The sequence below is a fragment of the Hyperolius riggenbachi genome, chromosome 2 (assembly GCF_040937935.1).
Source record: "Hyperolius riggenbachi isolate aHypRig1 chromosome 2, aHypRig1.pri, whole genome shotgun sequence".
Classification (NCBI taxonomy): domain Eukaryota; kingdom Metazoa; phylum Chordata; class Amphibia; order Anura; family Hyperoliidae; genus Hyperolius; species Hyperolius riggenbachi.
Window position 1 is genome coordinate 259,250,877 of NC_090647.1, and position 23,716 is coordinate 259,274,592.

The 23,716-nt window shown below is 42.7% G+C and overlaps 1 protein-coding gene across 2 annotated transcripts in view; it reads right to left on the reverse strand.

The window, feature by feature from the left end:
* The window catches only part of LOC137546284 (S-adenosyl-L-methionine-dependent tRNA 4-demethylwyosine synthase TYW1-like), a 246,437-nt gene that overhangs the window by 183,415 nt on the left and 39,306 nt on the right, over window positions 1-23,716 (reverse strand). For both annotated transcript variants that reach the window (XM_068268563.1, XM_068268562.1), the window contains exon 8: window positions 837-963. In XM_068268563.1, coding sequence (XP_068124664.1) covers window positions 837-963 — 127 coding nt within the window. The remainder of the gene's footprint in view (window positions 1-836; window positions 964-23,716) is intronic.

A 23,716-nucleotide genomic window follows, 5' to 3' on the forward strand; every position in this document is an offset into this window, starting at 1 on the left:
AGCCCCCATTACCGGTGACACCCGGGACAGGTGTCGGGCCGGCTCTGCCTGGTTCCTGATGCTGGTAGTCCTCACGCCAGCTGCTTCGCGTCATCCCGGCATGACAGGTCTGCGCATGCGCGGAATACGGCGCATGCGCAGACATGTCACACCAGGGGACCTTGCCGCCTACGGTGGGCTGGAAAAAGCCCCAGGTAAGTGTAATCTTAATTTTCGGTAATGCTCAGGATCCCTTTAAATGTTGCAATAACCGGGACAAATGGGCAAATAAAATGTGTGGGTTCTAATTATGGTAGCATCTATTATTTTATAACTATAATGGCCGAAGACTGAGAAACAATGAATTTTTTCAATTTTTTTCTTATTTTTGCTGCTAAAACACATTTAGAATAAAATATTTCTTAGCAAAAAGTACCCCCCAAAGAAAGCCAAATTGGTGGCTAAGAAAAAACAAGATATACATCGTTTCGTAGTGATAAGTAGTAATCAAGTTATAGGCAAATGAAAGGAAGGAGCGCTAGCAGGTGGGAATTGCTCTGGTTTGTTTTAAGGGGAAAAATCCTTGGAGGTGAAGTGGTTAAATGGCTAAAATGAGTCACAGGCCTGAATGAAATGCCTGTGTCATACAATGGTCAAACCAAGGTTGAGGGAGTGTAATCACACTTTGTGGAAATATAGAAATATTACAAAAAAAGAATACAGTGCGTTTCCTAGTTTCTATTAAAATGACCTTTTGTTCCCTTCAGCTAATATAGCATTAGGCTATTCTGTTTAATACTTGGCAGGAGGCACAAGTCACGGATAGTTAATACATGCTGGTGTCATGCTTAACATACCTTGTTTAGTGAGAGCTTCCTGGAGAGCAGGAGTAATCATTTCTCTCGGTTCTTCATTCCCTGTGGTTTCAGCACTCTGCCGAGACTTCACCAGACTTCCAGCCTCTCCATCAACATCTTGTTCTCTCTAGAGGAAAAAGTCATTTCCATAAGCGAGCAGCAACTTTTATCCATACTTTCAAATGCAAGAGGAAAAAAATAAATATTAAAAAAGCAAATGTGTCTACTAAAGTTTTATACTGAAATGAAGGGTTTGTGTTTATTCCACCATTATGTAGGCAATCTTGAAGCCCTATATCATTACAGGGAGTACTGGAGATGGCAAAAATATGGCCACAGACCTTATGGTTTTTAACATGTTTAACATTTTTGTTTAAATATTGTCCTGCTGATTATTATGGTCTCAGTTCTTTAGACACTCAAGTGAAACAAATGTGCAGTAAGGCCTTGTTTACATTATAAATAACCAGCGCTATCGCCAAGTGCTGAGCGATTTATTGAGAGATTTGGAAAATGCTTTTCTAAGCGCTTTCAGAGCAATTTGCGTTTAGAAAAGCGCTTTTTTAAGCGCTTTTGTGTAGCGATGTGACATCAGGAAGTGAAGTCTTTGCCCTAATACAATGTATTTATTCATTAAAATCGCTTGGAAAATTGCTTTTCAAAGCGTTGTTTCAAGCGCTTAGCAATTTCCCTATCCTTTCTATTGACTTGCAAATGCTCAGAAAATGGAGCAGGACTTGCGTTTGCAATTGGATAGAAAGCTCATCGCTCATGAGAGAACACTCACATAGAGCAACATTGCTGAAGTGCTTTTAAGGAGACTTTTAAAATCACCAGCGCTTTAAAACAAACAAACAAACATAAAACAAACGAAAACGCTCTTAGTGCGAACAAGCCCTTAGTGAATTAACGCCACTCAACACCTGATCTGACGTGCCACTGTACAGGCAGGAACCAACTTAGGTCAGAAAAGAAGTGCAAGTGACGTCACCAAGCCGCGTACTGTAATTACACAGACCGGGACTTCAGCGATGGAGGAGGAGGGTGCCAATCGCGGCCGGCACAGGAGACAGCCCTCGGGTGAGTAGTGTAGGGCTGGATACCGGGGAGGATAGGAGATCAGGAGGGGGAGTACGGGGGGACGCACGTGGGATCCGGAGGGAGGAAGAGGGAAGAGCCACCCCCAGCCAGCCCGCACAGAAGGGGACCCCCCACACACAGAAGGGGGAGTCCCCGAACAGCCCGCATAGAAGGGGGATCCCCCCCCCCCTGCGCAGAAGAGAGACACCCGGCCACCAGCCCGCATAGGAGGGGGATCCCCCCCCTTCGCAGAAGGGAGACACCCGGCCACCAGCCCGCATAGAAGGGGGATCTCCCCCCCTGCACAGAAGGGAGACACCCGGCCACCAGCCCGCATAGAAGGGGGATCTCCCCCCCTACACAGAAGGGAGACACCCGGCCACCCCCTCCGCACAGAAGGGGGAATCCCTGCCCGCACGCACATTCTCTGCCCGCCGGCTGCACAGGGATTCCCCAGAGTGGCTGGATGCTAGTTCTGCACGCTGGGGGTAGCACAGATCGCTACTCACAACGTGCTGACAGGCATCCAGCCACTCTGGGGAATCCCTCTGATGAGGGAAAAGTGGAGCCGGCGGTGCAGAGAAACAGGAAATCTCCCTGGCAGTATTGACGAGCCCAGCTCGTCATTACCACTTTCAGCATGTTTCTGCTGGACGAGCCAGGCTCGTCATTACCTCCAGGGTGGTTAACACATAGTGGCCCATATGCATTTAATTTTACACCAGAGTTTTCTCCTAGGTGATATTTTCACAAGTTGTAAATAAAATGCATTTTAACTACAAAAAGACCGCCTAACTCCAACGTCATGTTTTGGGGATGGGTTTTGCAGGAGATCGAGCCGATTCGCGCGCATCTCCGCTTAAATGACGGAGCTCCGCGCGCCACTAGAAGACTGTTAGACGGCGAAACCGCCATTTATACGGTAAAGCGATGCGATCTTTGGCAGCGCTGTACTGGGGACAGCCGTCCCATACCTGGAAGGCAAGAGAGCGATCGGCTCTCATAGGCTGATATATATGAGAGCCAATCGCTGTGATTGGCTGGCAGGGGGAGGGAGGTTAATAAAAATAATAAATGACAAAATGTATTTAAAAAAAAAACAAACATCCCAGCGGGGATCAAAGCCCACCAACAGAAAGCTCTGTTGGTGGGCAGAAAAGGGGGGGGGGGAAAATCACTTGTGTGCCGAGTTGTACGACCCTGCAGCGAGGCCTTAAAGGCTGCAGTGGCCTATATTGTAAAAAGTAGCCTGGTCACTAGGGGGGTGTAAGCCCACGGTCCTCAAGTGGTTAAATCCCCAGCATGCAAAAATATACTCAAAATTATTTTGATAGTAGTTGGTCAACTACTTTTTAGTACTTTTCTGATTGCAAAATGCTGAGAAGTTATTTTAAATACAAGATAAAAAAAATTATCTCCTAAGAGAAAACTCTCGAGAAACAGGAGAAAAGGTGAATTGCTTATGAGCCAATATCTTATTGCTAGACAGTGCAGGCAGATAGATTTTCCATATGACAATTACTTCAGAGAGGTCTCCCCTGGCTATCTAAACAGATGTTCTATCTACCTAATCCTGGAGGCAACCTACTTTATACTGAGGTAAAATCTGCTATCTACACTGGACTGGGATGGGCACAACTGGGAGGGGGTGTGAATCTACACCTCTAGTACTGGAGAACCTTGTCCAGACCTTGAATGTCTAAAATGATAAAAGGAACGCAAAGTGTTATTTTTCTAGCCATGGAATCAGTACAAATTTGTGTACTCTGTAACATACAGACAAACCAAGTAAGATCCCTCTTCCCGAATCAGTAAATAGCTGTAAAGAGCACTAAGCAATGCAACACTTTCTACACATGGAGAAATCAGCAAGTTGTGCAGTTACAGAGGTCTCTGAATAAGGTTTCCAAAAAGTAGTCTCCATAAATATATTTTTTTACTTTATTTTATATCTGTAGTCCAAAAGAAAAAACGATTATTACACAAGTACCGCACTTCGTTCAATCAATAGGCTATCAATCTCAAATGTGCAGTACCTAAAATGCAGCAGGAACCGGTCGGTCTATGATTGGCTGACTCTGCGCTATACCCATTTGACACAAAATGACTGTATTAGGTGTTATCTATATTACAAATTGCTTGCTTTTGTTGCACAATCATAATTCCAAACAACAGATCAAACACTATTCTAATGATTTCCCTGTTTCCAGGGTCTTGCTCAGTTTACCTTTCATCTGATAAAGATGATACTTTTTAGCTTGAACCACATGAAAAATCAAATCTATGTTAGAATCATTTGCTATATGCTTTGCCAAACCCTTAGGTTAAAGATTGCCCATACTTGTCGACCGTTCTTATGATTTAAAGGCAAACCGTGTGCAGCGCCTTTACTGAAAAGAGAATATTGGCCATTTATTCTTGTATATAGCCACTTTCTGTACACCCACATTATGGATATTGGGAAAGGCTGGAAAGAATGTTATACAAAGCCATTACTTTGCTTCAGCAACAGCTATCTACTGCCTGCAAATATTAGCACATGCATTTGCACTATGAATCTATTCTGATAGCATTGCCAGTGCTGCAGCATCCAAAATGAAACGATTTCATGCTTTCTTTCTAGTAGAAACCTCAAAGAAGAAAATATGTCCTCAGCAATGGCTGTGTTATACACTATACTTAGATTACTTGTTAGATTCCATAAAAACACAAAATCTAATGAAATTCTATTAAAAACGCAGGGATTTCTAAATCAATGTCTAAATTAACCACTACACACAAAAAAGGTTGTTAATTCCTAAAGTGTATTAATAGTGATGCAGAAGGAATGGTGTGCATTTGACGGCTATATACCTTAGTGCAGTCTCTAGCTGCAACACCGTGATTAAAATCACCAGACCAGATTTTTGGTGGTTACAAATCTCAGTTGCAGGCTGCACACACTGTACCTACACTCATAAGTCTATCTATGGCAAGATGGCGGCCAAACTGCCAAAAATTTAATCCATACCATAGTCATATGGTAGAGACACTCCACATCACGTGGTCCCGCCGGCCAATCAGCAGCCGCCAGTCCAGTGCATATTAAGTAGCCATGTGCGCGGCTACTGTAGCGGCATCTCCCCGTCTCCTCTCGCCCCCCACTGAGCATGTGCAAACAGTCTAACGCGGCTTAATCGCATGTAAAGTACTGCATGCAATACGTTATGTAGACGTACTGCATTACAATGTAACGCAACGTGGGCACTGTGAACAGCCCATTGATTTTTCATTACTGTGCGTTGGGGTGCGTTACAGGCTGCTCTAACGTGCGCCTGTAACGTCCCACTGTGAAACCAGCCTTAACCTCCTAAGCGTTACGCCGCTCAGGAGGTTTTGCAGCCTCATAGTCCCCAGTATAAATATAGATTTATTGCTTCCACAAGGTTTAGCTAGCACTAGACTAGCTAGTATATGTTGGCAGAACCCCCCCCCCCCCCACCCCCCGATTTCCTCTGATCCCCTGATCCAGCCACTTAATACATTACCCAGCCTGGATCCAGCGATCTAATTACTAAAAAAACAAAACAAAAAAAGAACAAAACTGGCTGAGGGTAGCGAAAAAGAGCAAGGAAAGTATCAAAGAGCTGGGAGCTCCTGTGTGCTGTGGCAGCTAGGTCAGCGCCAGCCTACTTAGAAAGTGAGACTGATGTGGCGTGCCACCTGTCTAAACTTAATGCCAGAAAAGCCTCAGGCCCGGATGGGGTGTCACCGGCCTGCCTGAAAGCGTGCGCACAGCAGCTTGCTCCCATCCTTTCCTCCATCCTCAACAAGTCTCTGCAGAGTGGCAAAGTACCAACATGCTTCAAGAGGTCCACCATCATACCTGTCCCCAAAACACAGGGTGCCTCAGACCTTAACAACTTCAGGCCTGTCGCACTCACATTGGTCATAATGAAAACTTTTGAGAAAGCATTCCTGCCCCTCCTTAAAAGATACCACAGCCCACAGGCTGTGGTAAAATAGAAGCTGCAATGTGGAGGGAAAGAAAGACACATACTTACCGCTTCCCTCGTTCCCTGCCGTCCGGTCCCGCTCATCTGCTACAGCTGCCGGTACCGACCCGACTCTCCTGACCCTTCACCCGGACATACTACGCTGGGCATGCGCAGTATGTCACTATACTCTTCGCTTCTGCCGTCGCATCATGACGGCAGAAGTATGGACACTCCCCCGCCTCCTCCTCTCCCAGCGTGTGCGCTCCAATCTAAAGCTAGCGCGACATGCTAGCTGGAGTTCGCACTGGGACAATCGATGTGGAGAGAGCGGAGGGGGAGTAAGTTAAAAAAAACACGGCCGGCTGGAGGGAGGGAGCGAGTGGGTGGGAGAGTGGGCGGGCAGGCAGCGAGTGGGCGGTGAGCAGGCAGCGGCAGTACAGTCCAAGCATTCTGTACATAGATGCAATGACATCTATGGTACAGCAAGAAAATCATCCCCACATTTATCTCTGCATATTTGCATGTATATACATGAGTGTATATACATGCAAATACACACATGTATATACATGCAAATATGCAGAGATAAATGTGAGGATAATTTTCTTGCTGTACCATAGATGTCATTGCATCTATGTACAGAATGCTTGGACTGTACTGCCGCTGCCTGCTCGCCACCCACCCGCCCACCCACTCACTCGCTCCCTCCCTCCAGCCGGCCGTGTTTTTTGAACTTACTCCCCCTCCGCTTTCTCCACATCGATTGTCCCAGTGCGAACTCCAGCTAGCATGTCACGCTAGCTTTAGATTGGAGCGCACACGCTGGGAGAGGAGGCGGCGTGTAGTGTCCATACTTCTGCCGTCATGATGCGACGGCAGAAGCGAAGAGTATAGTGACATACTGCGCATGCCCAGCGTAGTATGTCCGGGTGAAGGGTCAGGAGAGTCGGGTCGGTACCGGCAGCTGTAGCAGATGAGCGGGACCGGACGGCAGGGAACGAGGGAAGCGGTAAGTATGTGTCTTTCTTTCCCTCCACATTGCAGATTCTATTTTACCACAGCCTGTGGGCTGTGGTATCCTTTAAACACAAAACTGAAGCCCAGCTAGACCCGTATCAATTTGCTTATAGGGCAAATAGGTCAACCGACGATGCCATTAACATCTGCCTGGAACTTGTCAACAACCACCTTGACAAACCAAATTCATATGCCAGAGTCCTCCTCCTCTACTTCAGCTCGGCGTTTAACACTATTAGCCCCCAGATACTACAGGAGAACCTGGCTGAGCTCGGGGTCCACCCCACTCTTCAACTGTGGATCAAAGACTTCCTTAAGTGATGGAATTGTGGTCTATGGTTATGTTTATGGCTTAAGGTTATGTTTATGCGATGGAATCATGTCTACTATGTTCTATGTCCTGATGTCTCTTACTTCTCTATGTATACGCCCTGTACCCGTTGCGCCAAGCCCAATTCCGGGCACGACCCAGTCGTGCTTGGCGAAATAAAAGCGATTCTGATTCTCAATTAGGCTTTCTTTGGGAGTTACAGTATGCCAAGAATTATTTTATCCTAAATGCATTTTAACATGAATAATAAGAAAAAAATATATATACATTTTTCAGTTCTTGGCCATTATAGTGTTAAAATAAAACATTCTACTGTGGATAAAAGCCACACATTTTATTTGTCCGTTTGTCCCGGTTATTGCAACGTTTAAAATACATTTCCCTAGTACAATGTATGGCGCCAATATTTTATTTGGAAATGAAGGTGCATTTTTTCAGTTTTGCGTCCATCATGAATTATAAGCCTATAAAATTAAAAATAGTAATATACCGCCTTGACATAAATTGTTAATAAGTTGTTATATATTGTTTTTTTTGTAATGCAATTTTTTCCATATATATACATAGGAAGTAATGCGTAGCAGTGTAACAACAGGAAGATACAATGAATGCCGGTGTCTCGTAGACGCCGGTATTCATTGAATCAGGGATTTAGATATATGAATGGGACCTGCGGTCCCATTCATTAACTCCCCCTCTAAGCTGCGGTAACGGCGGTGCGCGCGAGCGGGCGACCGGGAGCGAGTGTCGGCTGCATGCCGCTGCAGACTTGTATTCACGGCCCGGGTGCATCCTGTCAATTTTGCAGGGCCGTGAATATGCTGCACGGCATGCAGCAAGTAGTAGTATAAAAATATATGCAACGTAAAATAATTCTTAGCAAAAAAATACAACCCAAAGAAAGCCTTATTGGTGGCAAAAAAAAAATAGATAATCTCTATGTGTCATGATCGCTGCTGCAGCAGGTATTGCTGGAAGTAGTAGTGCTGCAGCTCAGGCAGTTCTGATCTCTTTCCATGCAAGCTGCATAGCTTTGTCTGCCTCTCCCTGCTGTCAGCTTGTGACTGATTATCATTCACCTGTGTGGGAATCTGCATGTCTGCTCCCATTGGAGGACCTCAGTATGAAGATCTGCTTCCTACAGGACTCCTTTGGGTTATCATAGCTTCAGTTTAAGCCTGTCTTGCTGTTGCTTCAGCCCCCGATCGTGTTTCTTGTTCTAAAGATACTTTGCTGGTCTTTGCATCATATATTGGTTCATTGCCAATATATATGCATACCAGCACGTTTATTATTTTCCTTGTATTCGTGTTACGTTGATACATCAGTGTCGCTGATGTATACGTACACGAACTGTTTATATCCTGTGTGCAGTTAGTCAGCTTTCCAGCACGTTTTGGTAGTTTGCGCGTATCGTGATCACCCGTGCTGAGTTAGTTATTCTGCTCCTGGTTCTGTTTGTGGATTGCGTTCATCTCTGCGAAGAGATAACGAATCCTTCTGAATCCTGTTCTGTTACCGTTTGTGGATTGCGTTCATCTCTACTAAGAGATAGCGAATCCTTCTGAGTCCTGTTCCCTGTATTGCTCCAGTCCTAGTCAGTGTTCCTGCTTATGTCATATATCGGTTCATTGCCGATATATACATATGTTAGTCAGACGTTACAAATAGTTTCATTGATAGCTGTAATTGTAATACGCTAGGAAAACATACTTATTGTATATTTGTCTGTGTTACGTTCATCTATCTTGATCCTGCTATTTCCTGACTATCCTGTCCTGTCTTTGTGAGGCACGCCATCGCTGCAACGCATTGCTGCCTCATTCCAGTAAGTCTTGTTGTGGACGCTTGCTGTCACTAAGTAGCGGCTAGCTAGCAAGCGTTCATTCTGTCTACCTGTCCTGATCTCCTCAGTTCTGGTTTATGCGCTCAGCGCTACCTTGCGCTGAGACGTTATCGTGAAAGTATTGTTTGTGGCTGTCGGATCTGCACCGGCTCTGTGCGCCACAATCTCCTTTTTGAGTCAGTCCTCCCCTCCACTATACTAGGGATAGCCTGTTTCCTTGTGCTAGTGTGTGTACCTCCTCCACGTCAGCTCATGCGTTGCATGCTGACTGTGGAGAATACACCACCAAGCCTTACACTATGTGATTAAGAGCAATAACGTTATTAGCGAATTAATGGACAGAGCGTGATATGAAAATTGTTCTGGTCTTTAAAGGGGAAAAACCTGTGGTTGGGAAGTGGTTAAATTATGTCCCTATCACAATATATGGTTGCCAATATTTCATTTGGAAATAAAGGTGCAATTTTTAAGTTTTGCATCCATCACTATTTAAAAGCTTAGAATTTAAAAAATATTAGTAATATACCCTCTTGACATGCATATTTAAAAAGTTCGGACAATTATGTCACTATTTATGCACTCTCACTTACAGGAAGTACAAGGACGACATGACTTCTTATTTTTTTTATTTTTTGCACTGAAAAACCGTGGCTTCTGATAAGAAGTGGTCGGTCTTTCTACCAAGGACTTAGATCAATGAATGGGAACTATGTTCCCATTCACTGGTCTCCGGGCTAGCGGGAGTGTGTAGCAGCACAGCAGCAGCCTTTTGGACGTGACAGACACGTCCAAAAGGCTAACATGGCTAAATTGTGAAACAGCGCAGAGCGAATTACCCTTTAAACTCCCCTGCAGTAAAAGCTTATCTAAAGCTGTGTCTCACTGTTTCTTTGAAGTGCTTCAGAAAATAGCACTGCTCTCAGAGAAGCTCTTTTGCATAGATAAGTGAAGTTTCTTAACTCTTCCTGTACTGGAAACAATATCAGACTCTGTTCTCTGGTGCTAATGTTCTATTTCTTAGCTGTACTACACATACAATTCATTATTCAGCACTGTGGCGTAGTGGTTAGCGTTCTCGCCTTGCAACGCTGGGTCCCGGTTCGAATTCCAGCAAGGTCAACATCTGCAAGGAGTTTGTATGTTCCCATGTCTGCATGGATTTCCTCTGGGCACTCTGGTTTCCTTCCACATCCCAAAAACATACAAAAGTTAATTGGCTTAACCCTAAATTGGCCCTAGACTACGATGCATACACTACACGATACATACATACTTTTTGGCCAAAATACAAAACGCTATGTGTGGCGGAAAACTAACCCTGCACATCACTCTGAACACACCATCCCCACTGTCAAATATGGTGGTGGCAGCATCATGCTCGGGGGGTGCATCTCTTCAGCAGGGACAGGGAAGCTGGTCAAAGTTGATGGGAAGATGGATGGAATACAGGGAAATCTTGGAAGAAAACCTCTTGGAGTCTGCAAAAGACTGGAGACTGGGGCGGAAGTACACCTTCCAGCAGGACAATGACCCTAAACAAAGTCAGGGCAGCAATGGAATGGTTTAAAACAAAACATATCCATGTGTTAGAATGGCCCAGTCAAAGTCCAGATACAAATCCAATCGAGAATCTGTGGCAAGATCTGAAAACTGCGGTTCACAAATGCTGCCCATCTAATCTGACTGAGCTGGAGCGGTTTTGCAAAAAAACAATGGGCAAGGATTTCAGTCTGTAGATGTGCAAAGCTGGTAGAGACATACCCTAAAAGACTGGCAGCTGTAATTGCAGCAAATGGTGGTTCTACAAAGTATTGACTCAAGGGGCTGAATAATTACGCATTTTTTTTTTTTTTTAAATGTTTGGAATCATGTATGATTTTCGTTACACTACTTTGTATTGGTCTTTCACGTGGAATTCCAATAAAATTGATTCAGGTTTGTGGCAGTAGTATGACAAACGTGGAAAACTTCTAGGGGGCTGAATACTTTTGCAAACCACTGTAAATAATAAAATAATCTCATAAGTTTATTTTCACTTCAGATTCCCTTTTAAGCAAGATAATTAAAAGTAATAAGTTGAAGCTAAACCAAAGTCATATACCTGGAATACAAATCTATATAAAAATGTCAAGATATGTTTAATGTGTTTTGTGATCTGTGTAATTTTCCATGAGGGAGTAACAAACATGGAAGAATTACTCTTTTTTAAAAGATCCCATTAAGCCTAAATTTGCCTTTCAGCATTGACAAATGTCATCTGTGCTGCAGAAACCACAAAGGATCACAAATTTCACATTGTCATAATGCATCTGAAATTCCTGAGCGCATCCACTGTGCATAGTGCAGATCATTCTGTGGATACATTAAGTTAGGCAAGGGAAGAAAAATAAAAGCATATTCAAAATGTCAGTACATTTCCTACAGAAGAGTTTGTAGACAGATGGTGATTGTAAAAAAGGTATCAGAACACCTGTGGATTCAGCATCTAGGCTGAGCTTCAAGGGAGAGCAAATTAACATCAAAATGCAGGCTTCCCTTTCAGAAATTATTGTAGCCATCCTCAGAGATAAAACGTCTCATACAAGTTATTATATTATTAATGCAAATTCAAAGTATTTATATAGCACAGAGCAAGGGCTGGCCTTTTTAGAACATCAAAACACACTCTCCCATCAAGCTCATTCCTATCTTTATCTTATCAGCAGACGCCTGTCAGCCAATCGGTTGCAACAATATACACCAGGGGTCCCCAAACTTTTTTTGGTCAAGGGCTGAGTTAAACTTCAGGATGCTGGGGGGCCAGTGTATACATAAAATGATGTAGAAAACATTACATTGAACCTAGGTAGGGTTAACGATTACCTGTTAACACATGCAGCCCTTATATCTCCCATTTATCCAGAGCTGATATTAGGCCCCCAACACAGCATGTGGAAATAGTATGCCATCATAAAGTTATCGCCCCCATTTGTTAACCACTTTTCTCAGCAGCCTGAAACAATCACCCACATGTAAGTGTTCAACATACATATTTTAAAAGTCATCCCTCTCCCTAGACTACCCCCTTTTACCACTAACCTCCCCACCAATGCCCAGAGAAGAACTCCCAGCAGCAGCCGCCATTCATACACAGGGTGCCTGAAAACCTCTCTGCGCCAGACGGTGAATCATACCCAGGTGACAACCTGCTGTCCAATTGGACAGCAGTGTCACCTGATGTGGAATTGGATTGAAAGCCTGTGAAAGACTGCTCGCTGGCTTCACTGTGGCTGGGTGGTACCAGCTCTGCTATTCTGTATACTAGCCACCAATATTTAAAAATGCAGTGGACCGCATCTATAAATAATACATTCTGTGTGTGTGTGGGGGGGGTCGATGAAAAAAGCCTCAGGGGGCCACATTCGGCACAAGGGCCTTAGTTTGAGAACCACTGGTATACACCCTTTGACTGCCATATCAAATCTAGCAGGAATTGCATAAATTTAGCAGCATTCAGGTGGTAGGTTTCGGTCGGACGTAATCGTAGATTATGTCACTTAGCAGGAACACCACATGCAGGTAACACACACGCACACACACACACACACACACACACACACACACACACACACACACACACACACACACACATACACACACTTGGTCCCCTCCCTAACCACTCACCTATCAACTGCATCCTGGAAGCTGCAAAAAAAAAAAAAAAAAAAAGGGAAGAGAACCTCCCCTCCCACACAGGCGGTAATGTGTCATCACCGAGCTCCTAAGCATTCTACAAGTCACTAGTATGGCACTCACACGCTCTCAATCGAGACTCGACAGAATGGGAATGTGGACTAGAAAATCAGGTTCCCAAGCAGGAATAACAACATTTTCACCAACTTTTGTGAGATGGTAGGAGATGGGGGAGATCTAGTAACTCTAAAAGTTAAAGCCCATCCACAGGCCCAGTTCTAAACAAACATCACCTGGTAAGTTAGCAAGCAGAATTCAAATGTTAATAATAAATGAGAAAGCAATGGTGCTTCATAAATTGGTTAATATCCCTGAACAATATAGGGTGGGGCCAACCTAAATACTGAAATCAATTTAATTGAAGCAGAAAGGAAAGGTCCTCAGGCCACCATAATTATACCAATATACAAAAAGATTTATTGCAAAATATTTTATACAAAGCACAATCCCCTAGATGTAGCCCATAATTAAGTAACAATCACTCCCCAAATTTAAAAACCAAAGGACCATGCGGAGCAAAGGTTATGCATGAGTGATGCAGTGCCCGCAACTAAATCAGTATGTCAATCACTGGCCTAGGCCTATAAGACTATACACACTAACACAGTCGTCCGCGCATACATACACCTTTCATTCTGCCATCATATCTCAAAGATTGTCTTCGGGGGCCCCCTCTTCCTCCCTTTGTCTAAGGATAGGATTATCCATATACAGGTTACAAGTTCCAGTGAAAACAGCTAACGGCTTCCGGATATCTTGTCACATGATTCCATTAGGCATGATATGATATAATATGATATGAGTATGGATGGGTCTCACCCGTGGAGAAGTCCCCTCAGCGTGTCATGCAGTGCCGATCACTCCTTAAAGATGTTTGAGCGATCCGGAGACCATACGCATGGTGATGCCGGTATCCCCTCAGGCTGCCGGTATAGATGATTTCGCCTTGTGTTATTTTCAACACGCTGGACGCACTCAATGCGCTGGTCCTGTAAGCGGGGTTGATTGCGGCCGCCAAGGTGACGTCACGCGTCATGCACGCAAACACTCAGCAGGCCAATGCTCCGCCCACCTGGCACTGCATGACACGCTGAGGGGACTTCTCCACGGGTGAGACCCATCCATACTCATATCATATTATATCATATCATGCCTAATGGAATCATGTGACAAGATATCCGGAAGCCGTTAGCTGTTTTCACTGGAACTTGTAACCTGTATATGGATAATCCTATCCTTAGACAAAGGGAGGAAGAGGGGGGCCCCCGAAGACAATCTTTGAGATATGATGGCAGAATGAAAGGTGTATGTATGCGCGGACGACTGTGTTAGTGTGTATAGTCTTATAGGCCTAGGCCAGTGATTGACATACTGATTTAGTTGCGGGCACTGCATCACTCATGCATAACCTTTGCTCCGCATGGTCCTTTGGTTTTTAAATTTGGGGAGTGATTGTTACTTAATTATGGGCTACATCTAGGGGATTGTGCTTTGTATAAAATATTTTGCAATAAATCTTTTTGTATATTGGTATAATTATGGTGGCCTGAGGACCTTTCCTTTCTGCTTCAATTAAATAGAATTCAAATGTTACCATGTTTGTGTCAAACAAGATTTCTGAAAAAAATTACTTATTTTAACTTGAAGCAGCTTGCCACCTTAACTCAGGATAAAAGCAGCTGCTTGCATTACCACGGGCTGTTAAACATTCACACGTTCCTCAGAAACCACTGCAGCTATAGGTGCATACTGTATGTTCTCTCCTGGGCATGCAGATTGATATAAATATGCACCTGGATTGGCTAAAACATCATGTGGCAGAACTCTGTTAGAGCAGGCTTCAAGCTCTGGAAATGCATTCCAACTTGCTCCTGTTGAGATTATTGTGCTTTAATAAATCAGCAGCAACATTCAGTACCCAGTATGCCTTAGCTACAGCTTTTTTTTTTTTTTTTTGCCTTTTCTAGTCAGTCTAAATACTGTGTAATTGCGCTCTGTGTACTGCTCTGTATGCTGCCTTTATGTCACAATTTCTCAACTCTTTCCAGTCTTCCACCATAACCTCGCCTAAGCTTGTAAGTCACCAATGGGGTGATCTACAGTCCGCAAGCTGCATCGGCACTCGGCAGCAAGAAGTCTGGTGCTCACTACAGGTACCGTCATCCCTTGTGCTAGATTTGGGTAAGACCAGGGGACTTCTTAGAATACACACCCTAGGAAAGCCAAGGTCAACCAAAACTGGTTGGAGCTGAACAGGGGCACAGCACAGACTTACCTGTCTGATAAATGTGTTTATTCAGTAGCGGTGCATTGTGGGTAACCACAGATGTTCACTTAAAGGGAACCCAAGGTGAGCGGGATATGGAGGTTGCCTTCTTTGTTTCCTTGTAAACAGTGCAAGTTGTCTGGCAGCCTGTAGATCTTCTGGTATAAGTAGTGGAGTCAAAACCCTGGAACAAGCATATAAGTAATCCAGTACAACTTGAGTCAGCTGAATCAGAGTACCTGATCTGCTCCATGCTTGTTCAGGGGCTATAGCTAAAAGTATTAGAGACACAGGATCAGGATGACTGCTGGGTAGCTGGTATGGTTTAAAAAGAAATATAGAAGTTTCCATATCCCTCACCTCGGGTATCCTTTAAAGCTGAATTAAGCATTGCTTTTAAGTAGGAGGGCTTTTCGGTCTCTTTCACTCTCCTATAATTTCCTTGTGGTTTGGGGTCACCAAAAAAAGATTAGTTGCTGTGTTGTACAGATCCAAGCCCCATCCCATAGAGCTATATTAATCCCTGCCATGCACTGAGGAGGACCAAAAGTCCGAAACAGGCTGTCTGCATGTGGGGTTGGTATGGCTATCGTCTAGCTGAAAATACTCCTACCCATATGAATATAGTGAAATACACAAAAGCTCTTCAGCACATACTATCTGCATGTATGTACACTATTTGCTGTAGAGTTCACCATGCCATCAGATTTTGTGAAAATAGCATGTGTGGTATTGTGCCATTTCAAAAATACTATTTCTAAGCTAAAATTTTAACATGACTGCTAAATCTGTGCAATTCTCCCACATCCTGAAAATTATAGTTTGTGATGATTTCATGCAGTGGTTTACAACCAAGCACTGTACAGACATGTTGTTACCAGCTCAGCAGAGGGTTCAGTTCTATGGAGAGAGGAGAATGAGGGATTGGTAACCTGTATGTCAGTAAAACAATAGAGCAACAGCAGCGGTCAGGTAAAACAATCGATTTGTTTGATCGCTGAGGGGGAGGTCAGCAACTTCAAGGGACACCTGTACATTTTCAGCAAAGTCGATCAATTCAGTCAATTGCAAAGAGAAAGGAGGGAGACAGAGAAAGAGAGCGAGAGCGCGCGCACAACCACGTATGCAGTTGTCACGAATATTTCTTGCTTACTGCAAAATGTCCATGAACACAGATTACACATGCAATACATTCTTAATACTAAGGTCTCAAAAGCACTACAAGAGAGCCACCTCATGCTCTAGCTTGGTTTTATGCCACATTATACAACATTTTATGATGAATTGGGATAGAATAAACACACCTGCAGCTTGCAGTCATTAGGGATTTTTATGCAAATACATGTAGCTTGAAAATGGACCCATTAAGTCTCGCCACCAAGGTTTAAATTGATTGGCCCATTTTCAAGATGCATATATTTGCATAAAAATGTACATAATCCACATGAATTTGTAAATATTTGCAGCTCTTTGATCATCCCTAGCAGTCATGTAAAAGCAATGAGGCCTAGGGCCCACTAGAGCACTTTCAGCAGCATTTTGGAATTGCCGGCAATTCCAGAAGCACTAGGTTAAAGTAGTATAAAACGTAACATTTCTTCTTTGCGCTAAAAGATTGTTTACAGCATAAAACAAACTCCAAGAAAAAAAATTGGTAGCAGAATAGCATTTAAACAGATAAACACATCACTTCAGTGGGAAGCTTATTTCGCGCGCAAAGGACTTGACTACATTGTCTTAATATAATTTGACTAATATAATCTTGTTATAAAAAACTAGGGTAAAGTTAACAATCGAATATAGTTAACTACCTCTTCAGGTCCTGGCCAGTCTCCATTATAAGTCTATGGGAGCAACGCCTGGTATAGTAAACCCGGATATAATACAATTTCTGTTAGGGAAGTGAGTGGCTGCCTCTATTCAGTGACAGCTACAATTTTTAAGGAGCCCTGGATACTGTACCAGGCTGGCTATGCAGCCCTAAGGTATAGTTACATTTGTAGTTCACCAAATGTGCAAGTGCTTGTACTGTACCTCCAATGGGAAGACAGAGTTGGTCCTTTGCAGCAGAGAATGTACCAGGGCGTGCCTGGCCATTTCTAGGACAATTTCTAATATTGTGAACCTTTGATATAGTAAGCCACTTTTCCTGGTCCCTTGGAGTTTACTAGAACAAGATTATACTGTATAAGTAAACATTCCTAGCAATGCTGAAACTCAGTTGCAGGCTGAGCAGAAGCAAGAGAAATAAGAAAAATGATCACTACATACATTGTAATATATAAATACAGCAGCTATGTAATAAAATGCAATTGCAGCTTTTAGAGCAGATAAACTGTACTTTGGGAACTTGTAATTTGTAAACAGACGATATTAATTGTGCACAAATGCACATATAACTGAATGGGTAATAAAAGGTAGGTAAACCTGTTTTTATTAATTGTTACGTCAGTTTCATCCCACTTTTGTGAAAGTCAATGGAGGTGGGTGATCCCAAAACTTTAATTACCCCAAACCCCTTGCTGTGTCCATAAAGCTCTAATGGAAATTGCTATACAAATCACTAGTTTCAAAAGCGCTTCAAAAGTGCAAGAAATCGTTTTGAAAAATGTTAGAAAAGAATTGCATCAAAATAGCTTAAAGTGTACCGGAGACTAATCAAAAGAAAGTATTTATACTTACCTTGAGCTTCCTCCATCCTCCTTTAGACTGTGGCCTCCTCGCTGTCTCCCCAGACCCCTGTGATCCACCGCTGGCCGCCCCGGTATATTTGTTCAGTCACGTTCTGTCACACATGCACAGCCAGTTTCATCTCAGGTTTCCTTTAAGTGATTTCTAAAGTCATTTGGGATTTCTAGTGGCCCCCAGCCCTGATAGAAAGAGGTTTTAAAGGTTTTGGAAGAGAACAATCTCTTCTCTGTCTGAAAAGGAGGTGCAAATAAATGCTTATGCAGGAAGAATGAAAATGCAAAAGGCATTTGCTTTGAAAAAATGGCATTCTGGTAAATACTAGCTCATCCATTGTTACTACTCTTGAACATCATTGTGGACCCTAATTGGACCAACAAGAATGACTAAGAGAAAGAGAAAGAGGAAAGGCTTTAATAAGTGAAAAAATGGGCTTAACTCACTACATGAGGTAGGGCTTTATATCACATTTTCAAAATACAAAAATAAATTAGAAAGACAAGGGAAATTGCTAATTTATGAAAATATGCTGTAATTGTAACCATCATCCTATTTACATTTTCTCAAAGACTGCAGGTACATTTTAATCAAGCATCAAAGAGGTTTCCCACTTTAGAGAAATGTAAAAATGATCATTTGCTTTCAAATATAGTATAAAATTATCATAGCATTAGTCATGATGTAACAAACACTGAAGATTTATTAAATCTCTCTGCAGGAAACAAAGGAGCACATTTATCAAAGTGTGGGTTAGCTGACCGGAATAACAAATCGGAGTGTATTTCAGCTAGTTTATTTAACCGTTTGCCTACAGATGAAGTCTGGTTATAAGAAGCTTAGCCACTTAAAGTTTAACGCACTGCTGGACAGTTATGTGTACTATGGTTTATTTTGAGGTGTATTTTGTGTTTTAGAAGCATTTTGAACAGACAGGGTTTTAGTTTGAGCACGATATTCTGAACAGTATGCATCCATTTGAGCTGCATTTGATTTGCATAGCATTTCTGGGTTATTCTCCACTAAGGTGGCTGACAAGCAAAGAACAAATAAAATGTGATCGCAGTGCATCTTTAGGCTTTGACTCCTCATGTAAGTCAGTGGGATGAACCCCATCTAACCTGTTTACCATAAAGTTTAAAGAAAGCTTTGCACAGTTTCCAGCTTTTCAGCACATTTGCATTGAAATGCACACACACAAAAAAAAAAAAAAAAAAAAAAAAACTACTATGTACAAACACACATGGTGTGCATATTTGTAAAACATAATAAGTAAACAGGTTTTACAGGGTGAATGAAGCCTTATGATGCCCATACATGGTACAATTTTTTTCCATTAGATAATTTCGCTCAATTATTCTGTTAGATCAATTTTCCAACATGTCTGATAGGATTGTTAATGAAAAACAACCCCCCCCCCCCCCCCCAAAAAAAAAAAAAAACCCCGGCATAATAGTTTTTCTTGATAAAAAAAATAATATATATATATATATATATATATATATATATATATATATATATATATATATATATATATATATATATATATATACATAATACATTATAATATATATACATAATACATTATAATATATATACATAATACATTATAATATATATATATATATATATATATATATATATATATATATATATATATATATATATATATATATCATACATACGCGCATACAAGACGAATATTTGACCCCCAAAAACGGGGTCAAAAGTTGGGGGGGGTGGTCGGCTTGTATGCGAGTCTTTCCTGGTGGTCCGCGCCGCCCTGCATAGTCACAGCAGCAGCGCCGGGCGCACTGCTGTGATCACTTATACACAACATGAGAGGGAAACCACGGATTAGGAAGCGGCTGCCTAAGCAGGTAATAGCAGTGGGACCGTGGGGGGAGCGAGCACTATACTGGCCACTACCTACCTATACTGGGGCACTATACTAGCTATACTGGGGCACTATACTAGCTATACTGGGACACTACCTACCTATACTGGGCACTATACTGGCTATACTGAGGCACTACCTACCCATACTGGGCACTATACTAGCTATACTGTGACACACTGGGGGGACCCCCGGCTTATATGGGGGTCAATCATTTTCCCCTGTTTTTCAAGTAGAAGTTGGTGGGGTCGGCTTATATGCGAGTATATACGGGTATATATTTTTCGACATTCAATTGTTTTGGTCGAATAAACGGGAAAATGTAATGTTTTTTATTGTACTGTGTATGCGGACCATTAGTGTGATTGCACAGCATTTGACTTAAAGGGAACCTAAATTGAGAAGGATATGGATTTTTCCTTTTAACATAATACCAGTTGCCTGACTCTCCTGCTGATCCTGTGTTGCCAATACTTTCAGCCACAGCCCTGAACAAGCATACAGATCAGGTGCTCTGACTGAAGTCAGACTGGATTAGCTGCATGCTTGTTTCAGGTGTGTGATTCAGCCCTACTTCAGCCAAAGGGATCAGGACTGCCAGGCAACTGGTATTTATTAAAACGAAACATACATATCTCTCTCAGTTCAGGTTCCCTTTAACCACAATGTACACATAGCATAGCAAAGCAAGTGTACAACGGTTGCCAGAAGTAACCAGTCAGATTTCAGCTATTATCCAGAATATGGATTTTGGTTGGTTGCTCTATTTTTGCAGATTCCTTCTGCACTGCTGTGGACAAAAGAATAATGTCTTTATACATTACGAACAAAACACAACCAAAGAAGAATGGGTAAACTTGTGTTGAAATCACTGTAGAAAGTGCAAAGCTTTGATTTATGCCTAATCTATTATTTCACCAGTTACAAAGCATATTAAATGTGGTCACTGACACACAAGCACAGTCTATTACTATGCAATGGGGGATAAAAACCACAGGAAATTAAAACGTCTTTTGACATTTATACCCATATTCAAATGTGCTCCCGTGGTTAATATTACGCATGCAATATTATATAGTTTCAAGTCATTTTCACGGAATGATGACAATAATGAATCAATGTGCATATTACTTTTATAAGATCTCACTGCTTTGATGTCAAAAGACTCATAGATCATAACTCACAGGAATGAAGTCAAGGCACAAATGGCAGAAAATAAAACTATTATGTTATGAGGCACTAATAGCAAACTAAACTGCTACAAAAGATGATTGAATGGTTTAAGAGAGCAGCAAAACTTTCAGAATAATTGCCTGACAGTTATAGAAGTGTATTCATAGGTGGTGAGCAATGCAGTCAATTCCTTTATAAGGCAAGGCAAATGTAACGCCACTTCTACTGACATCTAGTGGACAAAAAATACTAAGCATCCTCTGTAAGGATCAAGAAACCTTGAAAACTGGCATTACAACTCTGCATTATCACGAGTGGATGAACTTATCATCTTCAGCTACCCCTAATAAATAAACATGTCAAGCAATACATAATGTGAACCTGCGTCCAACATCAATTGAGCAAAGCCAACATGGGAAAATACCGTAGAATGTGGTCTTCATGTTTCTGCTCCATGTCCGACTTCAATGTTACCTTTCTTTATTTTGGAATGCCCATTATTGTGTGTATGGAGTTAGACTGAATAGTAAACTGTGCCTGGCTCTCCCTCCCACACTAAGCTGCTCCCACTGACCAGCTGTCACTAGAGATGGTCAATGATATAAAACAAAAAAGTTTGCCTTCTTGTAACAGAAGGTATTTGTGATCATTCAGGTTGGAGCGCACTTCTGATGTCTCCCATGATGCATCACTGATGAATATGCAAATCATCCCTTGTTTATGTAAGCTAGCCACACCTCCAGAACCGACTGAATGCAATGATGTGTTAGCTTCTAACTGTACAGAGTCACAATAATCAACATGCATACAGACTGTTTTGGATTGGATACAGTAGATCATCCCCTACTCCTCCAGTCCCTCCAATCCATGGGCATTCACAATCTCGCCCTGACCTGGCTTTCATCCTACCTTTCCAATCGCTCCTTCACGACCTCCTTCAATGAGTCCTCGTCCACCCACAACCACCTCTCAGTGGGAGTCCTCCAAGGCTCGGTCCTTGGCCCCCTACTGTTCTCCCTAAACACATCCTCCATTGGCAAGGTTATCTTCTCCATGGGTTTTAACTATCATCTGTATGCAGATGACACCCAAATCTACCTCCACACCCCTGACATATCCACCACTACCATGGACAAGGTCTCCTCCTGCCTATCTGCCATCTCCTCCTGGATGTTTACTAGGTTCCTGAAACTAAATCTAGACAAAACAGAATTTATGATCTTCCCACCCCGGTCATCCCTGGACCTCCCAGATGTGCAGGTCACTGTTAACCACACTACCATTCGCCCTACCTCTCAAGCCCGCTGTCTGGGTGTCACCCTGGACTCCGCACTCTGCTTCACTCCCCACATCCAAAACCTCACAAAGTCCTGCAACTTCCACCTTCGTTACATCTGTAAGATTCGCCCTTTCCTGACCCCTGCCACCACCAAACTCCTCACCCATGCCCTCATAATTTTCCGCCTCGACTACTGCACTGCCCTTCTGTCTGGTCTCCCTATGACCCGAATAGCCCCACTGCAGTCCATCATGAATGCGGCAGCCAGAATCATCCACTCCTCCCATCGCTCCACCAGGGCGGCTCCCCTCCATGAATTCCTCCACTGGCTTCCTATCCAGTCCAGAATCAGATTCAAGATATTGTGTGACCTACAAATCCGTCCACAAAACCTGTTCAACCTACATTTCTGATCTTACTCAGAGATACACACCAAGCCGCTCACTCCGCTCCTCCAATGAACATCGCCTGACCGTCCCCCGCATCACCCAGTCCCATGCACGCTTCCAAGACTTCTCAAGAGCCGCTCCAACACTATGGAACTCCCTACCTCCACCCATTAGGGAAGCCCCCTCCCTCAACACCTTCAAGAAGGCCCTCAAAACTCACCTTTTCACTCTGGCCTACCACCCCTCACAATTGCTCTAAACCCACAGCCGAACTCTGGTCCCCTACCTCTCGTGTCCCTACCTCTCCCTCTAGATTGTAAGCCTTTGGGCAGGGTCCTCCTCCTTTTGTGTCCTACCTGAACATGCACCTCCATTACTGTGCACCCATGCTATGCATTTGAGTGAACCTAACTTGCCTAATCTCCATGCTCCCCTCCAGTGACTGACTAAGCATTACCTTGTACTCATACTGTGCTGTGTGATCTGGTTTTCTTGTATTCCTGTATTGTCATATTGCTGTTTATCACCCCTAAATATTGTCTGCAACCTAAATTAATGTCCAGCGCTGCGTAACATGTTGGCCCTTTATAAATACAATAAATAATAATAAAATAATAATAATAATAATAATAATAGTAAATTGATTCTCATCTGTGTATGGCCTGGATTAATGTGGCTCTATGGTGTAGGACTTGAAACACCCAGGAAGTGATCTGCAAACTTGGCTCTCCAGCTGTTAAGGAACTACAAGTCCCACAATGCATTTGACTTTATGAATCATGACTGTGGCTGTCAGACTTCTGTAATGCATTGTGGGAATTTTAGTTAATTAACAGCTGGAGAGCCAAGTTTGCAGATCACTGACCCAGAGTAACCGATTACCCAGCAAGCTCATGGTGAACCAGAACTCCTAGGAGTGTGCAAAGGGGATACAAAAGGAGCAAAAAGCTCCGTTGCTAAAATATTAAGCAAAACAAGATAGTTTGCCTTCTTAAAACAAATGGTTTACGAACAATTCTTGGTATGAACGATCGGAAATTATCGTTTGGGACGACTAATAGTAAAATACATACATACACACACACACCTATCTATCTATCTCTCTCTGGGAGACTTTTTGTAATTTCAATAAAATTATTTAGCCATTTCAATTTGAAGTTGGTTATACATTTTTCATGACTGGCTGAAGCTGAAATTGCACTTCTTCG